The sequence below is a fragment of the Chaetomium strumarium genome, assembly GCF_033439665.1.
Source record: "Chaetomium strumarium strain CBS 333.67 chromosome Unknown B0T15scaffold_5, whole genome shotgun sequence".
In the NCBI taxonomy this organism is placed as follows: Eukaryota; Fungi; Ascomycota; class Sordariomycetes; order Sordariales; family Chaetomiaceae; genus Chaetomium; species Chaetomium strumarium.
The window spans coordinates 1,837,983-1,858,290 of NW_026944433.1; the positions used below are offsets into that span (position 1 = coordinate 1,837,983).

General features: G+C 58.5%; 6 protein-coding genes across 6 annotated transcripts; 3 read left to right on the forward strand and 3 right to left on the reverse strand.

Moving 5' to 3' along the window:
* Positions 1 to 13: 13 nt before the first annotated feature.
* Positions 14 to 3,437, reverse strand: B0T15DRAFT_242214 (thiamine diphosphate-binding protein). Its single transcript, XM_062863078.1, has 2 exons — positions 772 to 3,437; positions 14 to 710 (listed from the first exon to the last, which is right to left on the reverse strand). Exons 1-2 carry the CDS (start codon positions 3,335 to 3,337, stop codon positions 169 to 171), a joined length of 3,108 nt encoding a protein of 1,035 aa, XP_062720234.1. The 5' UTR covers positions 3,338 to 3,437; the 3' UTR covers positions 14 to 168.
* Positions 3,438 to 4,244: 807 nt separating this feature from the next.
* Positions 4,245 to 6,552, forward strand: B0T15DRAFT_242189 (uncharacterized protein). Its single transcript, XM_062863077.1, has one exon. The coding sequence runs from the start codon at positions 4,410 to 4,412 to the stop codon at positions 6,327 to 6,329; it is 1,920 nt and encodes a 639-aa protein (XP_062720235.1). The 5' UTR covers positions 4,245 to 4,409; the 3' UTR covers positions 6,330 to 6,552.
* On the reverse strand, positions 6,553 to 10,140 carry B0T15DRAFT_242188 (uncharacterized protein). Its single transcript, XM_062863076.1, has one exon. The coding sequence runs from the start codon at positions 9,906 to 9,908 to the stop codon at positions 6,777 to 6,779; it is 3,132 nt and encodes a 1,043-aa protein (XP_062720236.1). The 5' UTR covers positions 9,909 to 10,140; the 3' UTR covers positions 6,553 to 6,776.
* A 246-nt stretch (positions 10,141 to 10,386) lies between these two features.
* On the reverse strand, positions 10,387 to 17,127 carry B0T15DRAFT_400639 (Mus7/MMS22 family-domain-containing protein; the record flags this gene model as incomplete). Its single annotated transcript, XM_062865074.1, has 4 exons — positions 10,387 to 11,970; positions 12,025 to 12,192; positions 12,257 to 12,441; positions 12,495 to 17,127. 4 exons carry the CDS (start codon positions 17,125 to 17,127, stop codon positions 10,387 to 10,389), a joined length of 6,570 nt encoding a protein of 2,189 aa, XP_062720237.1.
* A 351-nt stretch (positions 17,128 to 17,478) lies between these two features.
* Positions 17,479 to 18,217, forward strand: B0T15DRAFT_536539 (uncharacterized protein). Its single transcript, XM_062869558.1, has 3 exons — positions 17,479 to 17,668; positions 17,725 to 17,788; positions 17,855 to 18,217. Exons 1-3 carry the CDS (start codon positions 17,608 to 17,610, stop codon positions 17,922 to 17,924), a joined length of 195 nt encoding a protein of 64 aa, XP_062720238.1. The 5' UTR covers positions 17,479 to 17,607; the 3' UTR covers positions 17,925 to 18,217.
* Positions 18,218 to 18,277: 60 nt separating this feature from the next.
* Positions 18,278 to 19,642, forward strand: B0T15DRAFT_242288 (cytochrome c oxidase subunit IV family). Its single transcript, XM_062863079.1, has 4 exons — positions 18,278 to 18,311; positions 18,436 to 18,873; positions 19,103 to 19,296; positions 19,367 to 19,642. Exons 2-4 carry the CDS (start codon positions 18,645 to 18,647, stop codon positions 19,451 to 19,453), a joined length of 510 nt encoding a protein of 169 aa, XP_062720239.1. The 5' UTR covers positions 18,278 to 18,311; positions 18,436 to 18,644; the 3' UTR covers positions 19,454 to 19,642.
* The last annotated feature ends 666 nt before the right edge of the window (positions 19,643 to 20,308 follow it).

Here is a 20,308-nt window from a genome sequence, read left to right on the forward strand (position 1 = left end):
TACTACTAGTAGTACCCAGCTGATCAATAGCACACCATACCCATGAGAGAGACATCATGACAGCAACAAAGGAAAGACTTTCAGTACTAATTCTTCTCCCTACCCATGGTCTATTACTCAAGCATTCAATGATGATTATACAAGGAGAGCGGGCATCGCCTGGGCCCTCTACTCGCCCTTCAACTTGTCCTGCTTCACAGTGAAGGCCATCTCCAGCAGGTCCTGCTCCTCCTTGACGTGCGACGTCTTCAAGCCAGTAGCAACCGACGCGCTCGGGTTGCGGCCAGCATACATGACGTGCTTGCGGTCGTGGTGCTTGGTCTGGTTGAGCAGCGTCTCGATGCGCGGCTGCGTGTAGCTCCACGCGCCCGCGTTGAGCGGCTCCTCCTGGGCCCAGACGATGGTCTTGGCGTTGGGGTACATGTCGAGGTTCTCGCGCAGCTGCTCCCACGGGAAGGGGTGGAGCTGCTCGATGCGGGTGAAGGCGACGTTGTCGATCTTGTTGTCGGCGCGGTACTTGTGCAGCGCGGCATACACCTGGCCGGTGCACAGGATGACACGCTCGATCTCCTCAGGCGACTTGATAGCGCCCGACTCGTGCGCCGGGTCCGGGATGATCCAGCGGAACTGGGTGTCTCCGATGAACTCGTCGATGTCGGAGCGCGCCAGCGGGTGGCGCAGCAGGGCCTTGGAGAAGAAGAGGATGAGAGCTAGGCCGGCAAGTCAGCGGAATGCTTCCAAAGTCCTACACGGAGCCGGGCGGTTACTTACGCTTCCGGAACTGGCGGTTCATCTGGCGGCGGAGGATGTGGAAGAGGTTGGCGGGCGTGCTCATGTAGGCAACCTGCATGTTGCAATCCTGGTGCTGGCGGTGCAGCTTCTCCTCCGAGGGGAAGACACGGGGGTCCTCGTTGCAGAGCTGGAGGAAACGCTCCAGACGGCCTGACGAGTGCTCGGGGCCTTGTCCGTCGTAGCCGTGGGGCAGCGACATGACCAGACCGGTGCGCTGCATCCACTTCTGCTCGCCGGACGCAATGAACTGGTCGATGATGCATTGCGCGTTGTTGGCAAAGTCGCCAAACTGCGCCTCCCACATGACGAAACCGTTGGGGTCCGTCAGGGAGTAGCCGTACTCGAAGCCGAGAGCACCAAACTCGCTGAGCGACGAGTTGGAGATGACAAACTTGCCCTGGTCCTTGCTGACGTGCTGGAGCGGCGTATATGTGTCCTCGGTTTCCTGGTCGTGGAAGACGGCGTGGCGCTGCGAGAAGGTGCCACGCTCGACGTCCTGGCCCGAGATGCGCACGTGGCGGCCCTCAGTCACCAGGCTGCCGAACGCGAGCGCCTCGGCCGTCGACCAGTCGATGTTCTTGCCCTCAAGGACCGACTTGGTCCGGTTAGAGAGAATGCGCTTCAGGTTGCGGTGGAGGTTGAAGCCCTCGGGGGCGCTGCCGATGACTTCACCGATGTGCTCCAGCGTCTTCCTGTCAACGCCGGTCGGATTGTGCGGCAGGACCTCGGTCGCCAGCTCTTTGGGCGACTTGAAGCCGTTCCAGGCGCTAGTGGTCCACTCCTTCGAGGTCGGCTGGTAGTCCTTGGACTTGGAGAAGCTCTCCTCTAGCATGCCCCACACCCACTGCTTGTGCTCCTCAATGTCCTCCTTGGTGAAGGTGCCTTCCTTCAGGAGCTGCTCGACGTAGATGTCGATCTGCGGGTTCTTCTCCTGGATGCGCTTGTACATCAGGGGCTGGGTGAAGGATGGCTGATCCGTCTCGTTGTGGCCGTGCTTGCGGTAGCACACCATGTCGATGATGACGTCCTGCTTGAACTCGGCGCGCCAGTCCGCGGCCAGCTGGCAGACGAAGTTGACAGCCTCGACGTCGTCGGCGTTAACGTGGAAGACAGGGGCGTCAATGGCCTTAGCAATGTCCGTGCAGTAGGCGGTCGAGCGGGCGAAACGAGGATCCGTAGTGAAGCCGATCTGGTTGTTGACCACCAGGTGGATCGTACCGCCGGTCGAGAAGGCCGGCAGCGAGTGGAAGCCGAGGCACTCGTAGACAACACCCTGGGCAGCGAACGCGGCGTCGCCGTGGAGAAGCACAGCCATGGCGCTGCGGTGTGTGGCCTCGTCGTTGTTGTAGTGCTGAATAGCGCGGACCTTGCCGAGGACGACGGGGTCCTCGGCCTCGAGATGCGATGGGTTGGCCACCAGGGACAACTGCACGCGCTTTCCGGACGGCGTAGGTCGCTCGAAGTTCATTCCCAGATGGTACTTGACGTCGCCGGAGCCCTCGTCCTCGGCCCCGGCAGTGCCAGCAAACTCGCTGAAGATGGACTCGTTCGGTTTCCTGACGACGTTGCTCAGGACATTGAGACGGCCACGGTGGGGCATGCCAATAACAATGTCCTTGACACCGTAGTCGACACTGCGGTCGATCAGCGCCTTCATACCGGGCACCAAGCTCTCGCAGCCTTCCAGGCCGAACCTCTTGTCGTTGGGGTACTTGGTGGCCAGGAAGGCCTCGAAGCTCGAGCTCCAGATCAGGCGGTCGAGGATGCGGCGCTTCTCGTCGATCGAGTACTTGAACGGCTGCGGCACTTCAATGCGCTCGCGCAGCCAGTCGCACTTCTCCCTGTCGGGAATGTGGATGAATTCGACGCCGTAGGAGCCGCAGTAGATCTTCTCGCAGGCAGCGACGATCTCGCGAAGCGTCATCTTCTCGCGGCCATCGCGCTTGAAGCGCGGCAGGATGCCAGGGCCCAGGGTATACTCGGTATCCAGATCCTTCTCGGTGAATTGGTAGTAGTCGAGCTCGAGCTCTTTCGGCCTGATGTTGCCGAACCCTTTGGAGGTATTGCGGATGCCCAGAGGGTCGATCCTCGACTTGTGATGGCCGCGGGCCTGGTACGCGCGCACCAGCAGCTGGACCTTGAGATGGTTGGTGACGTCGGAGCCCTCGCCAATGCCGACACCAGCGCCGGCAGCGAGGCCAACGACAGCCTGGGTGCTTGGCACGAGAGACGGTGGCGGCGTGAAGGCCTGCGAGATGGGCATCTCGCCGCTCTCCATGTTCTTGAAGTAGACCTGCCATGACACATGGACGCTCTTGGGGTCCTGCTTCCACTGCAGGTACATCTCATCGATGTAGTTCGCCGTGTTGCCCGAAAGGAAGCTGTCGTTCGGATCGGGCGGGTTGTGGAGGGCGCTCTCGAACCGTTTTTGCGCGGCGACGGCGAGCGGGCGGCGGCTGGCGCGCGCCGAGACGGTGGCGGTCGAGAAGCATCGTGACGACGACGACGCGGCGCCTTGCAGCGCCCGGATAGAGGTGCGCAGCATCTCGGCAGGATATCACAGGGCGGGCAACGACAAGGTGAGCGATATATGCCTATGAGCTGGGTTGACTCAGAGAGGAAGGCTCGGCCACAGAAAATCGATATCGAACTCCGTGTTATGCTCCGAAAGTATCGTACAAGAAGACGCAGACACAAAGGAGCGGCGGAGTAAGTCTTGTGCGAGATAGTACAAAAACGTGAAAACTAGATCGTCAAAGGACGAATAGTCTGAGCTGGGGACATTGGCGTGTCCGTCCGAGGTTGTGGTGGTGGTTTGCTTGCCTTGCGGGCAGAGAAGGGAGCAGGAAAAAAGACGCTGGCATTCGGGACATCGATGACGGCAATTTTCGCTGGGCGACGGCTCTGGAGCTGTGACGGATCCCGGTTGGCAGCCTTGTTGGGCCAATAGGGGCCGGCTTGCGGGCCACGGCTAGACGGAAGCTGACTTGTTACAGGACGTTGCCCTCCGTAATCTTTGAGGCCCAGCCGCCACCAGGTTGCCAACGTTTTCCGGCTACCAGCAACTTCGGGGCTGCCTAAGGTACCTACAGTACTAAGCCGCGCTTCCTTTCTGATTCTGGAGGGAGTTCCCATCCGTTTTGTGATCGTTTTATGATCGATTTCCGCCAAATACCGATCTGTATCTGGGCCGGGCCATTTGCTGGCAATCTTGGGGTCGCGAGTTGCAACATTACAGTGATCTCCGCTGAAAGTGCCACGGTCCCGGGCGTTACATAACGAGATCATTCCCGAAGGTTGGAAACTGCGCGTGACCCCATTTCCGGACCTGCCATTGGATCCCGGCCGCACTGATCGGTCCCGGGCCCGGGGCTAGCGAGATCAACACGGGGAGCAGTAAGAGCACGCCGCAGGGAACGTTATTATTATTAGGAGGCAGCTGAGAGTGAGATTTGCACTGGCCGGCGGCAGCTGAGGCGCCGTGCCGCTAGACGACGCCGGATGCCACATCTCCACCGTCGAACCGAGTACGGGAGTGGACGTCTCTTCATTATCAGCAACGGCATCGGGAGTGACTGCGTTCCCTTGAGCCTGCACCGCAGGCGCCGCCGGCACCCATGGCTCTCCCGCGCGGCAGAACCACGTACAAGAAGAAGGACGGCATCCTCACTCTGACCGATGACCGCAGTGCGTTAGTATGGGCACCAATGCCCGCGACTGGGCCGCCGACGGTGTCTCTGGCGCTGGAGAATATCATGAACCTTCAGCAGACGCCAGACGGCGCACCAAAGGTCATCTTGAGGGTCGTCGAAAAGCCCAAGGCGAATGTGGACGGCGCGGCGGCCCAGCAGTTCCTGTTCCACTTCACCTCGCCCACGGAGGCCCGGGCGGAAGCAAATGCCATCAGGGACCTCCTCTCCCAGCTGCTCGCCGCTGCCCGCGAGAATGACCCGAGCGTGCCGAAGCCCGTTGGCGCGACCAACACGTCGGCGGCCATGTCGTTTGCCAGCACGGTGAATGCCAAGGCGGCGCCGGCAAAGTGGTTCGACGACAACACCCTCAGGGCAGACATGGAGCTCCAGCAGTCTCTCATGAGGAAAGACAAGGACCTGGCCCAGACCTACTCCGACGCGCTCGCCTTGAAACCGGAGTCCATCTCGGACGCTGCTTTCAACGCCCAGTTCTGGTCCAGCCGCGTCGGGTTGCTCCGTGCGCACGCCATTGAGCTGAATCAGAAGAAGGGGGCCTACAATGTCCTCTCGACCATCAAGCCGCGGGCAGAAGACGGCCAGTTCAAGCTCAGCATTACGTCCGAACAGATTTCCATGATTCTGCAGCAGCATCCGCTCGTGAGGCGCATCTATAACGAGAATGTCCCCAAACTCAGCGAAAGCGAGTTCTGGTCTCGTTTTTTCTTGAGCAAGCTGTCCAAGACCCTGCGCGGGGAGCGCCTCACGGACAATGACAATGCCGACGTCATATTTGACAGGTATCTGAACGCCGACAACTCGCTCGGCCTGGCAAGCAAGATCACGGCGGCCGGGAAGGTCCCGCACATCATAGATCTAGAAGCAAACGAGGAGAACCAAGGCGGGTTTAAGAGCGGCAACCGGAAGGATGTCGAGATGCGGCCGAGGGCCAACGTCCCCATCATCAAGACGCTCAACAGCCTCAGCCAAAAGATCCTAGCCAACGTCAACCCTGCGGATCTCGATCCGGCCGCCGCGGACGGACGGGCCGACGACACACGTACCCTTGACGAGCTGGCTCTGCGCGATCTCCGCGGCGATCCCGAGGCAGCCCGCATCATGCTCAACGTCAAAGAGCAGAACAAGTTCTTTTCCAACCAGGACGCCACGTCGGAAGAAGCCAAGGTGTACGAACACCAGGTCCCGTCGGAGGTTCTTTTCGAGGTGCAAGCCGACCTCGAGACGCTCGACGACGACGGCTCGGGGGGGTTAGATCTGCGCAAGGGCATTGGCGTCGACGACGACAGCGACAGCGACGGCGACGGCGAGACCAAGAAGGCCCCCCACGTCGGCTCCCGCGCCGCGCGCAAGGAAGCGCAGAACCAGATCCTGGACGGCATGCGCAAGAAGCGCTCCGAGCTTCTCTCCGGAAACGGCAGCGAAGACTCGGATTCGTCGCCCATGAGCATCCCGCCGGACATCGCCCAGCGGTGCGTCCTCACCAACGCGACGACCGTCGAGTTTCTCAAACAGTTCTGGAGCGCCTTCCTCTCGGGCGACCCGGCGCGGACACAGGAGCTTGCTTACTACGCCGAGTCGCTGCGGCGGTCGGCCGAGCGGATCGACGCGCTGGCGGCCGAGGCCGAGAAGGTGCGCCAGCAGCTGATCGAGAAGCGGAAGCGCGAGATCAAGGAGATCTACGAGCGCACGCGCAGGAAGATCCGCTGGCAGCCGCCCAGGGGCGGGAAGGACTCGGTCCTAGCGCTGTTCGAGGCCACGTTGACCGGCTTGAATTCCGCGCAGGCGCTGTACGGGTCGGCGTTGGACGAGGCCAGGGGCAGGCAATGAAACACTGCCAGCGATCGGCCAAGGTTGACATCTCAAGCATGGTGCGCTATATCTGGAATCTATGTCCTGGTATCGGATAACCAAGGGAGGCAAGGCGTAAAGGGCATCGAAAATAAGATGCGACAGTCTGCATGACCACGGTGATGATACCATCGAGCGAGCATTTAGAGGGGAAAATGACTGAAAAGGAGTCTGTTTTCTCCTTCACTTTATTTCCAGCATCCAGCATCTAGGTACTGGTATTCAGCAAAAAAGGCAGGCGAAGTACGGTGCAGCTTTACACACTTCCAGAACAGGTGTTATATCTACACATCCCAAAATCACCGCAGTCTTTTTCTTTTTTACATTGCAGTACTCCATTCGCCAAAATGACTTTCTTCCCAAAATACATCCCCAGGCATCCTACATTCTCTCCGTCTCCTGGCTACACAGCGCACGGTACGCTCGCTATATACCAACCTGCCTCACCCTCGCCTCCTCGGTGCCCTCCTTAGGACCCGGGACGACTTCGAAGCCAATGCCCCTCCTCGCCTTCCTCTTCCTTCCCGCATCGCCAAACTGCTCGTCAAACTTCCTGATGGCCTTCAGGCTCTCCATGTCCCCGCTGATGCTCGCACTGATTTCCCGCAGGCCCTTATCGAAGTGCCGCCTGTTCAGCACCCGCCTCTCAGGCCACTGGTACTCGCCCTCGCCGGTCCAGGCTTCTTTTGCCCGCACTTCCTCCCTGACCGCCTCCATCGCGGCCGACACGCACAGGTTCTTGAGGTCGGATCCGGAATAGAGATCGGTCTCCTGGGCGAGAGCAGCCAGGTCAACGTCCTCGGCAAGGGTCTCGTCCTTGAGCATGACGCGCAGGATGGCCTCGCGTTCGGGAGCCAGGGGGAGGTCGACGAGGATCTTGCGGGGCAGGCGGCGCAAGACAGCCTCGTCGAGGTCGAAGGGCCGGTTGGTGGCCACCATGATGAAGGCGCGCATGTCGCTGAGGCCGTCCCACTCGCGCAGGAACTGCGTGATGGTCTCGCGGTGGGCGGCGCGGGCGTGGGAGGACCGACGCGCGGCAAGCAGCGCGTCGGCCTCGTCCAGGAAGATGACGCACGGCGATAGCTTGCGGGCCAGCGAGAAGAGCGCCTGCACGTTCTTCTCGCTCTGGCCGAGCCACTTGTCGTTGATGGAAGCGGCCGACACCTCGAGCATGCTGGCGCCGGATTCCTTGGCGACGGCTTTGGCGAGCAGCGTCTTGCCTGTGCCGGGCGGCCCGTACAGGAGGCAGCCGGGGATGCGCTCGGTCTTGAGCACGCCGTAGGCGAAGGCCTCGGGCCGGATGAGGGAGAGAGAGGTGAGGCCGATGAGCGATTCTTTGGTTTCTTGCGGGACGATGATGTCGTTGAATGTGGTGTGGATGTCTTTTGCGTTGATCAAGCCCGATAGGAGCCTCTTCTCGTCGCTGTTGTATTCTTTCGAAGCCGCGCCGCCAGAGAGATTGCTGCTGGAGGGAGGCTCGGTGGACGAAGAAGGGGACGGCATCCTTGGCGGGACGAGGAGGGGCGAGAAGTAGGGCGGGCGCACGGCCGGGTATATACTCGCCCAGTGGTTGTTCGTGTCGTTCATGAACTTCAGCGCATCTAGCAGCGCGCGGAGCCCATATTTTATCCGCCGCGGTGTCTGGCTGCCCACCATCAAGGATGCAAGGCGATGTACCCATTGGGCGTCATACAAGTGGCTGGAGAGTGTCTCGAAAAGGAGTTTCCGATCCGCCTCGTCGGCGATGATGCGTGACTCGCCCGACAGGTATTCGTCTTCGAGCTTGACCTGTGCGTGGTCTCCAACCATTGCTTGGAGCATATCGTCGACGTTACGTAGATTTTCCAACGCGTTGTCAAGATGTTCGAAAAACCCGTCCACCGGATCTTCAGCATGGAACGGGATGATGTGAGCGCCATCCCGGCCCAGGTCGTTCAGCTGGTCGCGCCACGGCGACACCTTGCCCACATCGCCGGACGAGGAGCCCACCAGAATGGCTCTTCTCCCCGCCGCCCACATGCGGTCGGCGATGGCCTGAAGCTTACGGATCATGGTGGGTTGCAGAGAGCTTAGCTCTACGTAGTCGTGGACGTGGATGATGAGCGGCCGGCGCAACAGTGCGTCCGCCTCGGTCCGGCTAGTGCGGCGTTTGAGGTCGGCGGCGGCCACGAGCGCGTCCAGGGCCGCGCCCATCTTCATGTCCTCCCAGCGGCCATCGAACAAGCCCGACGCGGAGCTGTCTCGCGTGGACAGGAAGGACCGCAGCCGCGAGGGCAGCGAAACAGCCACCATGCCGATCTCCTGCTCCGGTTCGGGATCAGGCCGGGGGGCGAGTCTGCCGTTCATCTCGGCAGCGGCGTAGCCGAGCATGGAGACGGAGCCACGGGCCGAGTACTGGTTCTGACCGAGATAGCCGCCAACGAGGCGAGCGAGCGTGTGGGCGTCCAGGTGCACGACATCGGCCATCAGATCCGTGGCAACGTCGTGGACGACCTCCTTGGCGACCGTCCGTCCCTTGTTGTTGAGCACCGACAAAACAATCGGCGGGCGCCGGGACTCTTGGCGGTTGGCGGCTGGGGCGGACACGGCGAGCTGGGACTGCACGGCAGTGAGAAGCTCCATGCAGACCGGATACTCGGAATCATCCCTCTTCGCCAGCGGGCTGATGTGCAGCGCCCCCGAGCCCGGAGCCGCGTCAAAGCGGACATTCGCAAACCAGCGCGTCAGCTCGCTGGCATTGCTGCCGGATAGCCAGGTGTGTCTTTTGAAGCCAACGCTGATGTGGTGTTGGCGCAGCATCTCAATATGGTTCGGGATCGCGTCAGGACGGTACACAAGCGTTAGGGCCAGCCAGAACGCAGCCTGATGTATTGCCCGGGACTTTTTCGGCAACTCTTCGGCGGCCACCGGGTCTGCACGGAGTAGCATCTCCTTCCACATCCGCACATCGTCCTCGGTTAGGCTGTGTTCGTCGAATGTTTGGCTCATCGCGGCGACGATTGCCTCCCGATGCTCGCCTTGCAGCGCGGGCAATACTTCACTGGCCTTGTCCAGGGGTCGCTCCTCGTACAGCGAGACGTGGTGGCCCATGAACCAGTCCGGCAGCTCTAGAGATGGCGCTTCCTCAACGCGATTGTTGCGGTTGGCGCGGGCGCGGGCCGACCCGTAGCCTGCACTCTTCAGCTTCTCTCGCTTTGCTTCGGCGGCGGCGGCGGCGGCGGCTTCTGCTGGCGTCTCCGTTGGCTGGCCATTTTTTGCGGCATCGCTGTTGTCCTTGTCGGGGCGGGCCGGAGGTGGCGGGTCTTCCCCGTTGGGATCGTCGGGGCGGCCGAGGACAGGCCGAGACGTGTGAAAGCTGCGACCAGCTACCCCGGGCTCGTGCGAGAGACGAGGGACAGCGCGACGATGCGGCAGGGAGCTGCGCACGGCAGTAGAGGCGGCGGCGGCGGCGGCGGCGGCGGCACTCGTCTTCGCATGGGCGGCGACGTGGGGCAATCGACAGGCTCGACACGGAGTCGGCGCCGACAGCAGGGCCCGAGCCCCGGCGGGCGTAGGCATGAGGATGACTCAATTCGGAGTCTTGGGCTCACATGCGACTCAAACTGGCCGTCGGAGCCGCGCCGGGATGCGATGAGGCGGCCACGTGACGGTCGCTGTCAAGGCAAGAGAGATGCCAACACAGCTTTCAAGACAATGAACGGATCTCAAGTTAACAACTGTGGTTGCAGGTCAAATTGCGCCGCCATCAGCCGAGCCTTGGCATCGACGACATCGGTCTGATACCTACCGGGTTAGGGTTAGATAACGTTAATCGTGCATCTTCTTCTAATCCGTACAGTACAGTTGTACTACTACTAGTACTGTATCATCATTGCTTCATCCTTCCTCATATGACGAAGAGTTCTGGTTTGCTGAACAGAGGCGATAGTAAAGTTAGTTTTCCATCTCTCATCGCCTCCATAACCACCACCAGCCTTTGAATTCCTGTCGTTGCTCGTATTCATACTAATTTTTGGATCAGATCCCCCTTGCGATGCTAAAACAACAACGCCTCCGCATCCGTCACACGCTGCCGTCTCCTTATCCCCGCCCTGCTTCCCTCCCTCGCAGCTGCCAACTCCCACCTTGCAATAAGCCCATGCAACCTCTCCAAAACCCCTTTGGCCTCCAACGGCACATACCTCGTCCCCTGAAGCGAAGCAGAAGCCGCCTGGCTCATCGCGGGGGTGCCTCCTCCCCCTCCTCCTCCTCCTCGCCCGGAAGCCATCCTGACCATGACTCGATCACCCGAAACAACCCAGTTGTGACGGACGTCCGAGACAATGGTCTTGGTAAACTCCTGCACGCGCGGGTTCCCTGAAGGCCCCAGATTGTGAGCCGAAGTTGGCAGCAACCCGCCCAGCAACGCCGGGACGCGTACGCTTGTCGTTGCAAGATCCTCGTCTGCGAAGGAGAGGACCTCGTCAAGGTGACGTCGTGCCTCGGTAAACATCCCCGACAGTCTGTCAACCGTATCCTGAAGACCCGGGGCGGCCCAGTCAGGGCCGTTGACGAGGTGGGTTGTGGTGCTCGGTTGCAGCGTATTGGCGATCATGGCTAGGAGCGCCATGATGTGCAGCTGCTGCAATGAGAGTGCTGCTGCGCTCTTGATCCCGTCAAACCACGCGAGGATACAGCCGAAGATACCCGCGACGTGCCCCATGTCACCAGCGGTAAGTTCCTTCGGAACGCAAGAGGCGTCAAGCAAGTTCCCAAGGGCAACGCCGTACACCTCCAACAGCGCCCAGCAGTCGTGGGCCTGCGCAGACGCTTGGATGATCGCCGGCACCATGAACTGGAGCATGAACGAAGTAACATGGGCATTCTTCATTGCCCTGCCCAGTATGCGGCACTCTTGGTCCAGCTTGTCGTTGCCGAGGGCAATCTTGAAGTTGTTATACAAGTAGTAAAAGAGCTGCGGCACCGCGTGGACGTCCGCCTCGCTCAGCCGGACGCCGTATGCAACAATGCCGGCTGAATGAAGCTGCGGGTCCTGCACGGGAGGGGAGTAATCGACGCTTGGCTGTGTGAAGAAGGGGTCGAGGGCGCGGATGCCGACTCCGTGAGACTTGATCAGAGAGATGACTTGCCTCACGAAATCCACGTACACCCCGTGTTCGCTGGCAAAGGGCCGCAGGAGAGCCAAGTCCTCCTTCATCCGTCGCATGACCAGCTGGAGGGTCTTCGAATACTCGTCTCGGTACTGTCGGGATTGTACAGACGGCGCCGACTCGCGCAGAGATTGACGCATGTACCGAATAGCGCAAGCGAAAAAGTCGAGGTTTGAGCTGTATTCCGGAGGGATCCCGACTGCAACCGTGGCTTTCTCCAAGAAAGGAAGACCGTTGCGCTGGAGAACGTCTGCCAGGTAATTTTCGTAGCCCAGCAGCCTCTGCGGCTTAACAATAGATAGCATCCAATGGCCCAGGATGTCGATGCCAAGGTCCTTGAAGTCAAAGACATGGTTCTTGACAAGAACCGCGATGAAGAGGGGGAGATATCTTCTTTCCGGCGTGGTCAGATTCTTCGGCAGGTCAGAAAACAGCCCGCACTTGCCGTGAGAAAAGTAGGGCAACAGTTGCTGGCAGTTTCGGTCAGCACGCCGTCCAAAAGGATACCCAGGACCCCTACGAACCGTAATCCTGTTCTTGACAAACCTAGCGGCGATTCTTGCGGCCAAGGTAACGGTTTTCTCGGCGCACGCCTTTTGTTGATTGTGCTGCCTTGAGGACTGTTCCAGAGGAAGAGCGAGGATAGTGCGGCCGAAACAGAAGAAGTCCTTGGTCAGTCGTTCGTTCACCAGCTACCAGGTAAATCTGTGAGCATAGATTCTCTTTTTCTTTAATACCTGAGGTTGCAGGGCATACCAGTACGGCGTCCTCTATATGGGCGCTATCGACATTGTGAGAGAATTCACTCGAGTACTGCTGCTCAGAGGCTCGGTCAATCCGTTCGACGAAATGCTCCAGCGTCTCGAGGCCCACACGGACGATGCTCCAGTCAAATCCGGGAGATTGATAATTAAGGCTTGTGAAGATCTTTTGGAGTTGGGCTAAATGAAGGTTTAGTAGTGCTCCATGCCCATTAAACGGGACGTTGACTTACCTATGCCGAGAGCATATAAGGCTGCCTCCAGCGTCGGAGCTCGCGCCACAACATCAAAAGAGGCCTTCATACAGAAATGGAGCACATCAAGGGCTGTCGCCTTGTTCCTGGCTATCATGTCGTCCCGGACTGCTTTGCTGATACCGGGAATCTCGGTAGATAACGCCTGGAACTGCTGCTCAATATCCGAAGCGGCAGAGAGGTATTGGTCCAGAACCTGGTTGAAAATGTTGTTGCGCCAAGCAGCGAGCGGTCTAAAGGCCGCAACGCCCTCGCCGTTGGAGATGACGAACCGAGCTAGCTGATTCCAGGCTCTAACGTTGATCAGACATGCTTCCTTGTGTGCACTCCCGGGGACGACAAGCTTCTCGATCAGGTGGACGGCCGGCCGCAGATCGGGCGGTGAAACCCAGAACAGGGTACATAGGAGGTCATGGTGGTTCCTCAGCGCCGCCAAGTCATGCTGATGGATCACGTCTTCCTTGAGATATTGTCGATTATGGTTAGGAAGCGTCCTGGCCACAAGGTTCCTGATGTCGTTTACACGGCCGCGGTCCTTCAAGCGCTGGATTGTGAGAGCCAGGAGCTTGAGGAATATGTGAAAGCATCGGTCCTCCGGCTCGATGGACAGGGACGGTTTGCCGCCCAGTTCTTCGAGAAACCGGGGGGACTTGTATACTTCTTCGTTCCTCAAGTGCGCAAGGCCTTGGGAGCCGAAGAAGTCGAAAACAGTCCCAATGACGCCAGTACACTTGCGCCATCCCCACTGTTGGACGAGGAAATGGCAACGCGCCACCAGGGCCCGGCAGTAGTCATTGAAACCGGGCGGCTGACGAGAATTCCCTTGGTACAGCTGGAAGACACGCTTCAATAGCTGCTGAGGCAGTGCCCACCCTTCCACAGGGGCAGTGTGCCTCAGTCCCGGGACAAGAATACCGGAATCGTCGATCTCGCAGAGCGGCAGCAAAGTGAACATGCTTTGCCAGAGTGACTCAAATGCTAGCGCGTCCGAACCCGATGCGACACCTTGGCCGAGCATGACTGAGTGAGCGACATCCCAGAAGGATCTCCTCGGGAGAGCCGCGTTCTCCAGGAGTTTCATCATCACCACCCAACAGTTCGCGACAAACCGATCGGGACGTATCCCTCGCTCTCTGAAGGTGGCGCGCTGCAGGTCACCATAGAGAGTCCGGAGCTCTTCTGTACCGCACTCCAGGAGACGCCGAATGGTGATTGAGGCGGATTTATCCAGCAAGCCATCGAGTCCCGGCGATCCGATAGGGCCATTGGCGGATGCCTTGCTCAGTGAGCGCACCGCGAGGATTGCCACGGAGAAGCGGACGAGAACCTCAACGTGTGTCCTTTTAGAATCACCCGGAGTAGCACTCCATTCCTTTGATTCGAATCGGCTGATGAAGCTGGAGAAGACTTCGAAACACCTGGACACAAAGGCTTTCTCTTCCAGATCGCTGCGGACACTCACGCAACGGAGTATATATCCAAGGACGAAGTCTGCTGCTTCGATTGCCCTTCTGCCGAACGCTTCGCCCGTCGCTGGTCTGTATGTCATTTGCTCGGCGACCCAGTCAACGAGTATGCCCAACTCAGACGACGTGTTGTCATCCCACGCCCCCCATCGCAGGACTTGCCCATCCAATGTGAACGACGTGGCCGGCCTGTGGTGTCGGATGCGGCCAGGCAACCCAGCATCTATTGCATCTCGCAACAGTCCGCGGCCAATGACGGTGCTCTCATGAAAGAAGACGCCACTGTCAAGCGGGAAAGTTTCGAAATGGTGAGTGTAATGCGTCCCGTAGGGTCCGAGTCCCCTGAGCTTGTCCTGAGAATGGTGCTCTTGGATCTCTTGAGTCTCGATGAGAGACAAGTCCGCCGGCAAGGGATCGTTTGCGCGAGTGTATTGCGGAGCCTCAAGATTGACATACTGAGGACGTCGCCGCTTCCGGAATCTCGACCGTGCGTCCCCTTTTTTCAACCTCGTGCTGGTTGGACTTCCTTCCACATCGATATGATCACCGCCGTTCTGTTCTAGAACTACGGGTCCTCGGAGCGTAAAGTTGACATCCAGAACACCATCCAGTCCATCATCTGTGGTTGAACCCGGCGTCCTCCGAGTTCTCCTATAGAAGGCGTCCAAGGATCGCTTCCGAGAGCTGAGTTGTCGCCGTTTGTCCTCGCCCTCATCTGCTTCGAGCTGCGCAGGGTGAAAACTAGGCCGGCGGACCTCAAACGACTTCCGCATTTGAAGAACTGAAGTGGAAGGTCGTAGCGGCACCTGAGGGCCCTTGCCGCCGTCCACAGTGACATATGAATCAAGGCTGCTCTGCTGAGTTAACTGCTGAGGGTATGTCCGCGGAGGACGTAAGGCAGTATTTTTTGGTATCTCGCGCAAAGCCGGCCTCCTGCTCTGCTTTCCTGTTTCCGTGGATTTCGGAACCGGTATTCTCGGTTTCGTCTTTCCCAGTTTCCAATCCCGGAGGACTGAGAGAGCGTCGAGATTGTCGCTCCGCGTTGCAAGGTTGATGATCTTCTTTGACGGGCTGGTCTTTCCCAAGTTCGCCTTCCTCTTGACGGCGCGTGCGGCGAGCTTGACGAACCTCGGGGCGTCAGGTTCAACTACATCCAAGATGCTCAAAAGTGGTGGAGTAGCTGCGCGTTTTCTGGATCCGCGGTGCGCCGAAGAGCCATCCCGTTTCCGGCACCCCGAACCGGTCGAGCGTCCCTTCGCTCGATTAAGCACTTGGGTGATCTTGGGTTGCCGAGAAGGCTGGTTGGAAACGCCAGTAAAGATGGACTTCATCATGCTTCGCTTCTGCTTCTTCGCCCTAGTAGATGCAGTCTGCGGCCCAGCCCTCTTCCTCCCAGGAAGCATCCAATCAATGGTATCCTCCTCTACCACCGACGCCCCGTCGTCCTCGTCTAGGATGACAGCTACTGGAGCAGTTGGGACCAGATCATCTGCCGGAGGTCGATGGTCTGGCGGCTCGCTGTCAGACTCCTCAGTCTCGTCAAACAACACCAAAGGCGCCGCACTCGACGGCTTGGGCGAGCCTTGGCGTGGCAAGGCCACACCCCGTTTGATTCCTCGATCGGGAGAAGGCTCGGGGCTTCGTCTCCTCGCGTTCCGGGGTGCCTGTTTCTCTTGATGCCGGTCTAGTCGGAGCCATGAAGCAGGCAGTACCCCGCGAATCCTGCGGCTGTGTTGACGGATCGCATCCGAGTCACTATCAGAACTGTGAGCAGTGGCGCTCGGCTCTCCATCGCTAGGATCGCCCTCGGGATCCTCATTAATCACGATCGGGAAACCTGCAGCCCCCTTGGTCGGTATACCAGTTGCTGAGGTAGGTCTCTGCACGGACGCTGTCGGTGTGCTCGGGCGCCTCCACGTAGGCAATCTCGGCGCCGTTTCGGATGGTCGAGAGGGCTCTTGTGGTGACTTAGGCCCAGTGGGGGAAGATGACAGATCCCATACGTCCGGAGACGGAGCTCGAATCAACTCCAGACGTTGTGGGGAGGATCCTTGTGATGAGTCGAGTATGGACCGGGCCTTCTTCTGTTTTGCAGAAGATAGGGGCTGAGATCGCTGACGCTTCAGCATCTGCCGCCGCTCCTTCGCAGGTAACGGCCGAAGCCTTTCGAGAGGAGGGAGATCCTCGTCGGAAAGACTGGTGGCATCTGTTCGGTCTGCGTCGGTTTGCTGACTGCTAGTCCGCAAAGGCTGGCCCAAGGGGGATGTTCTCGGAAGTGAAGGGGTGAGTACCAGCTCGTCCTCGTCATCAAAGAGGATAGGAGAGTCCTCCTCCACCACGCCCAGACCGTCCCTGCTTGTATTCTGACTTTCTTCCGCCTGGAACTCCTGATCCTGGGAGTCGTCCTCAGCTCTCCGACGTCCTGGCTGTCCCTGAGGGATGACCCGAATGGGCTTCACTCCGTGTGATTTCATGAAAACTGTATATTGTGCATTTTCGAGTAGGTACGGATGTTGCTGGATGGGTTTCCGTGGCCGCAGTGAGCGCTCTAACCGGACAGCCGTCTGTCTTGAGAGCTCATCAGGGTCGTCGGGCAATGCGCCGTTGGCCCGGGGCGGGCTAGGACGGGCATGGGGCGATGTGGTACGGGATGGAGGTGGCGATGGAGAGCCGGGAGGTGTCGGGGTTTTGGATAGGAGACTCGGAGGGGAAGATGCTGGGAAAGATTGGGCGGCAACCCGGACATAGCCAGTCGAAATCTCGTCCTCCAAGAAAGGATCCGCGCCGATATCAGGTCGTTTCCCCATCGGCAGTGCTGGTTTGTCGAGTTTCTGGGCGGGAATAGAAGGTCCTGCTGGCTCATTTTGCTTCGACAACGATCGGCCAGGCAAAGGGGGCTGGCTCAGCACCTGGGATGACTGTTCCAGTGTGACGGAGCAAAATGCCGAGACGGGCTCCGGGGAGGAACTCGGCACGCTCCAGACATCCCCATCTTTGGCCGACTTTGGCTGCGGCTCTTCCGCTCGTGGCACGTCAACGTCTTCTCGGGGCAGCTGGTCAGGTGGGTCATCGCCGTGGGACTCCGTGGCATCAAAGCTTTCGTCGTCCGAATCGGGAACCTCTCCCAATTCCCTCCAGTTCCTCATGGCGTTGTTCGACCATGTCGCAAAGGTCATTGAAAAATCAGCCCGTTCTGTGGAAGGAACTATCACCAAGGGGCGGCATAGCGGATTTGGAGTGTGCACTTTGAGAGAGAGAGAGTTCAGGTGGTTTACGGGCCTGATGTGAATTGCGAATGGCCAACTCAGACGCGTTGAGTATCATGTGGGACGCGACTCCCAAGAGCTTTTGGTGGGGCAGTTCAATTGGAACTCGCGTTGTGCTGCAGCGAATTGGCACTGTCGGATCTGACCGGAACGAATGTCGTATCCAGTGTAATGCGTATCAATGCCGCTTGGTCGGCCGACGTCTTACAATACGTTACGGTAAGCCCCCCACGAGAAGTTCTGGGCGAGCAAAGCCGACATGGACGACCACCTTTTAGTTAAGCCATCCTGCCCCTTAGTCCATAGAGGTAGTCGAGGAGTCTACTCTAATAAATATCACATCACGAATCCCGGACCATCATGAGCACCCAGTCTAAAGCCATAACGATTGGCCTGGTACTGGCTTTCGGAATTGGCAATGGTACGGTGAGGCCTGGATGTTCGGAATCACAGTTCGGAGGTTGACATTTGTTGCAGCTTACTACTCGTTCAACCCGAGTTTAAGGGAGTTGAAGGAACAGCGAGATGGTCCGACTACTAGGTGAGCTTGGCGTCTACGTTCCACTACCGCATGGCCGAACTGAACCGAAGCTCACATCAAAGGCAGTAAAGCACCCGGAACCCAGCGGCTCTCGGCACCGCAACTAGAACCTGACCGGCAACAGAAGTCTAGCTGAACCGGCGACTGGGCGAAGGAAGCAAGACACCATCTTCGGGGTTTTCGGCTTCATTCTACGACCAGGCCCAATTCAGAATAATGTTAAACTAAACTCAGAGCGTAACACTGCCCTAGACATGCACAATACGTGGGACACGCCTTGAAGACGTGTGAGCGAGATTGGGTATTGGATACCTTACCAGTGTGATACGTATGCCAAGTACTACTACTTCGTACAGTAAGTTGGTACAGGTAGGTATGGTAATAACTGTCTTGGATCTCTAGCCACTGGAAGTGTTTAGCATCAGGACAACAACCGTCCGAGGACCACAGACAATGTCGTGCGTCGTTCAAGCTCTAAGACGCTGGCCGGTAAAAGTGTCCGGTAATCTTCCCATAACTACTAGTATGTTTTTGTACACCCAAACACAGTGCAAGTGCAAGAAGTACCCCACTTACCGTACCCTTCTGTTGCGTATTGTAACAGCCGTGCGGGGAAATTCCACATTGCAACTAAGCGGGAAGAGCAGGACCAAGACTCTCGAATCAGACCATTTCGAATTCCGAGCTGAGGCCATCTGCCCGAAAAAAAGCTCGCCAGTGCATGACCTCACCACTCCTACGAAACAACGTCGACCGAACGAGCACCAGGCCGCGCCGGTAACTCAATTGGACCCCTCTCCACTCCCCAAAGTCGCCTCGACTCCGATACCAGTCGACAACCTTTGAGCCCGTGAAAATGCTGCCCGTTGCCCGCAACGCCCTTGTGCGCGCATCCCGCCAGTCGGCGACCGCCGCTCTCGGTTACCGCGCCGCCTCTACGCACGCCATCTCGAACCCGACGCTGGCCAACATCGAGAAGAGATGGGAGGTGATGCCGATGCAGGAGCAGGCCGAGCTCTGGATGGCCCTGCGCGACCGGATGAAGGGGAGCTGGACTGAGCTCACACTCCAGGAAAAGAAGGCCGGTAAGTTACCGATGCCAAGATCACCACATGGAAGTTTTTTTAGCCGTCTGCGACCATCGAGCTTGAACAGAGCTCTGGAAGTGTGGATTGGATGGGGTTGCGACGGTTTCAAATCCGCCCGTCGATGGATAGGGAGCTCAACGAGCTTCCGGGAAGCTGCGTCACTCACCGTCGGCTCTGTGAATCGAATCAGCAACCGCATGTACTAACGCGACGTCTCTCAATGCAGCCTACTGGATTGCCTTTGGTCCCCACGGTCCCCGTGCCCTTCCTCCTCCGGGCGAGAACAAGAAGGTCGCTCTCTACACCTTTATCGGCCTTGGAGTCAGCTTCGTCGTCTTCGCTACCATGCGGTCGTTCGCCCAGCCGGCACCGAGATCCATGACTAAGGAATGGCAGGAGGCGACAAACGAGTACATGAAGGTAGGCATACTCTTGCTGCCCCCGTGCCTCCAATCGCCGACGACGATCGCTAACCCTAATCTCCCCGTAGGAACAAAAAGCGGATCCGTTGACCGGTATCGCTTCAGAAGGCTATTCTGGCAAGGGCTTCGTGCAGTCCCGCTCTGGCAACCCATAAATCCGATACGATTCCTTTGTCATTAGATGCAACTTCAGACACCAGGGACCGCTCGTATAGTGCGAGTCAGGAGAGGAGTCTCGGAGGCGACAGTGGAATAGGGCTTTCAGGGGCTGATGTTGGATGGTGTAAATACTGTACAACGCTGACAATGCGACTCGTTTCCTTGCCGTTAAAAAACACGATACCATTGCTTCGGAAAACTTTCGCTCTTCCAGCATCCTTCCGGGCCGCCAGCGATGAGATGAGCTGGAGCCCATCTCAAGACGATTCGACAAGCTACAACAGAGCCTATCGATATTACCACACTTATTATCGACGATTGCCGAGCTCCGACCTTGATTGATCAACTGAAATGCTGTATGTCAACAACACGAGATGATCGGAATTGAGACATATTGTCGGCACCGTAAGGGCGGGATTCGAAGCTCATGCGGTAGAACAGGCGACTGTCCCAATCAAGCTCGAACTCGCTCAGCCTCCAGTCGCAACCTTCAGTCACGAATGGTTGAGGTTCCAAGAGGCCAATCACTGGTTCGATAGCCTTTGCGGTTGTCGGGTCCTTCCCTTCAAGGGACTCCAAGTCTCAGATGCTTCCTCTCCTTACTGTTGAAGTGCATAATCATCACAACAGCTGGCTTATCCCCAGGGATTCGGTAGGGGCGGGAGCTATCCAAGCAGCTGGCGAGAATAGTACCTCTGAGGTCTATCGTTTATTTTGCAGCACTAGGCGGGAGCTCATTGCTGATGAGCTTTGAGAGTGTGGATGGACAAGGACTACTGGTAGTCATACATCGGGGAGTGATGGGCCAAAAAGTACTCAATCAGGTGCTCAGACCATCGGCGAGCGCATTG

Coding starts and splice junctions, on each gene's coding strand:
- B0T15DRAFT_242288 (XM_062863079.1), top strand. CDS start 18,645: ATGCTGCCCGTTGCCCGCAACGCCCTTGTGCGCGCATCCCGCCAGTCG. Junction 18,874..19,102: donor ACTCCAGGAAAAGAAGGCCG/GTAAGTTACCGA, acceptor CTCTCAATGCAG/CCTACTGGATTGCCTTTGGT. Junction 19,297..19,366: donor CGACAAACGAGTACATGAAG/GTAGGCATACTC, acceptor ATCTCCCCGTAG/GAACAAAAAGCGGATCCGTT.
- B0T15DRAFT_242188 (XM_062863076.1), bottom strand. CDS start 9,908: ATGCCTACGCCCGCCGGGGCTCGGGCCCTGCTGTCGGCGCCGACTCCG.
- B0T15DRAFT_242214 (XM_062863078.1), bottom strand. CDS start 3,337: ATGCTGCGCACCTCTATCCGGGCGCTGCAAGGCGCCGCGTCGTCGTCG. Junction 711..771: donor GAACCGCCAGTTCCGGAAGC/GTAAGTAACCGC, acceptor TTGCCGGCCTAG/CTCTCATCCTCTTCTTCTCC.
- B0T15DRAFT_536539 (XM_062869558.1), top strand. CDS start 17,608: ATGAGCACCCAGTCTAAAGCCATAACGATTGGCCTGGTACTGGCTTTC. Junction 17,669..17,724: donor GGCTTTCGGAATTGGCAATG/GTACGGTGAGGC, acceptor CATTTGTTGCAG/CTTACTACTCGTTCAACCCG. Junction 17,789..17,854: donor CGAGATGGTCCGACTACTAG/GTGAGCTTGGCG, acceptor CATCAAAGGCAG/TAAAGCACCCGGAACCCAGC.
- B0T15DRAFT_242189 (XM_062863077.1), top strand. CDS start 4,410: ATGGCTCTCCCGCGCGGCAGAACCACGTACAAGAAGAAGGACGGCATC.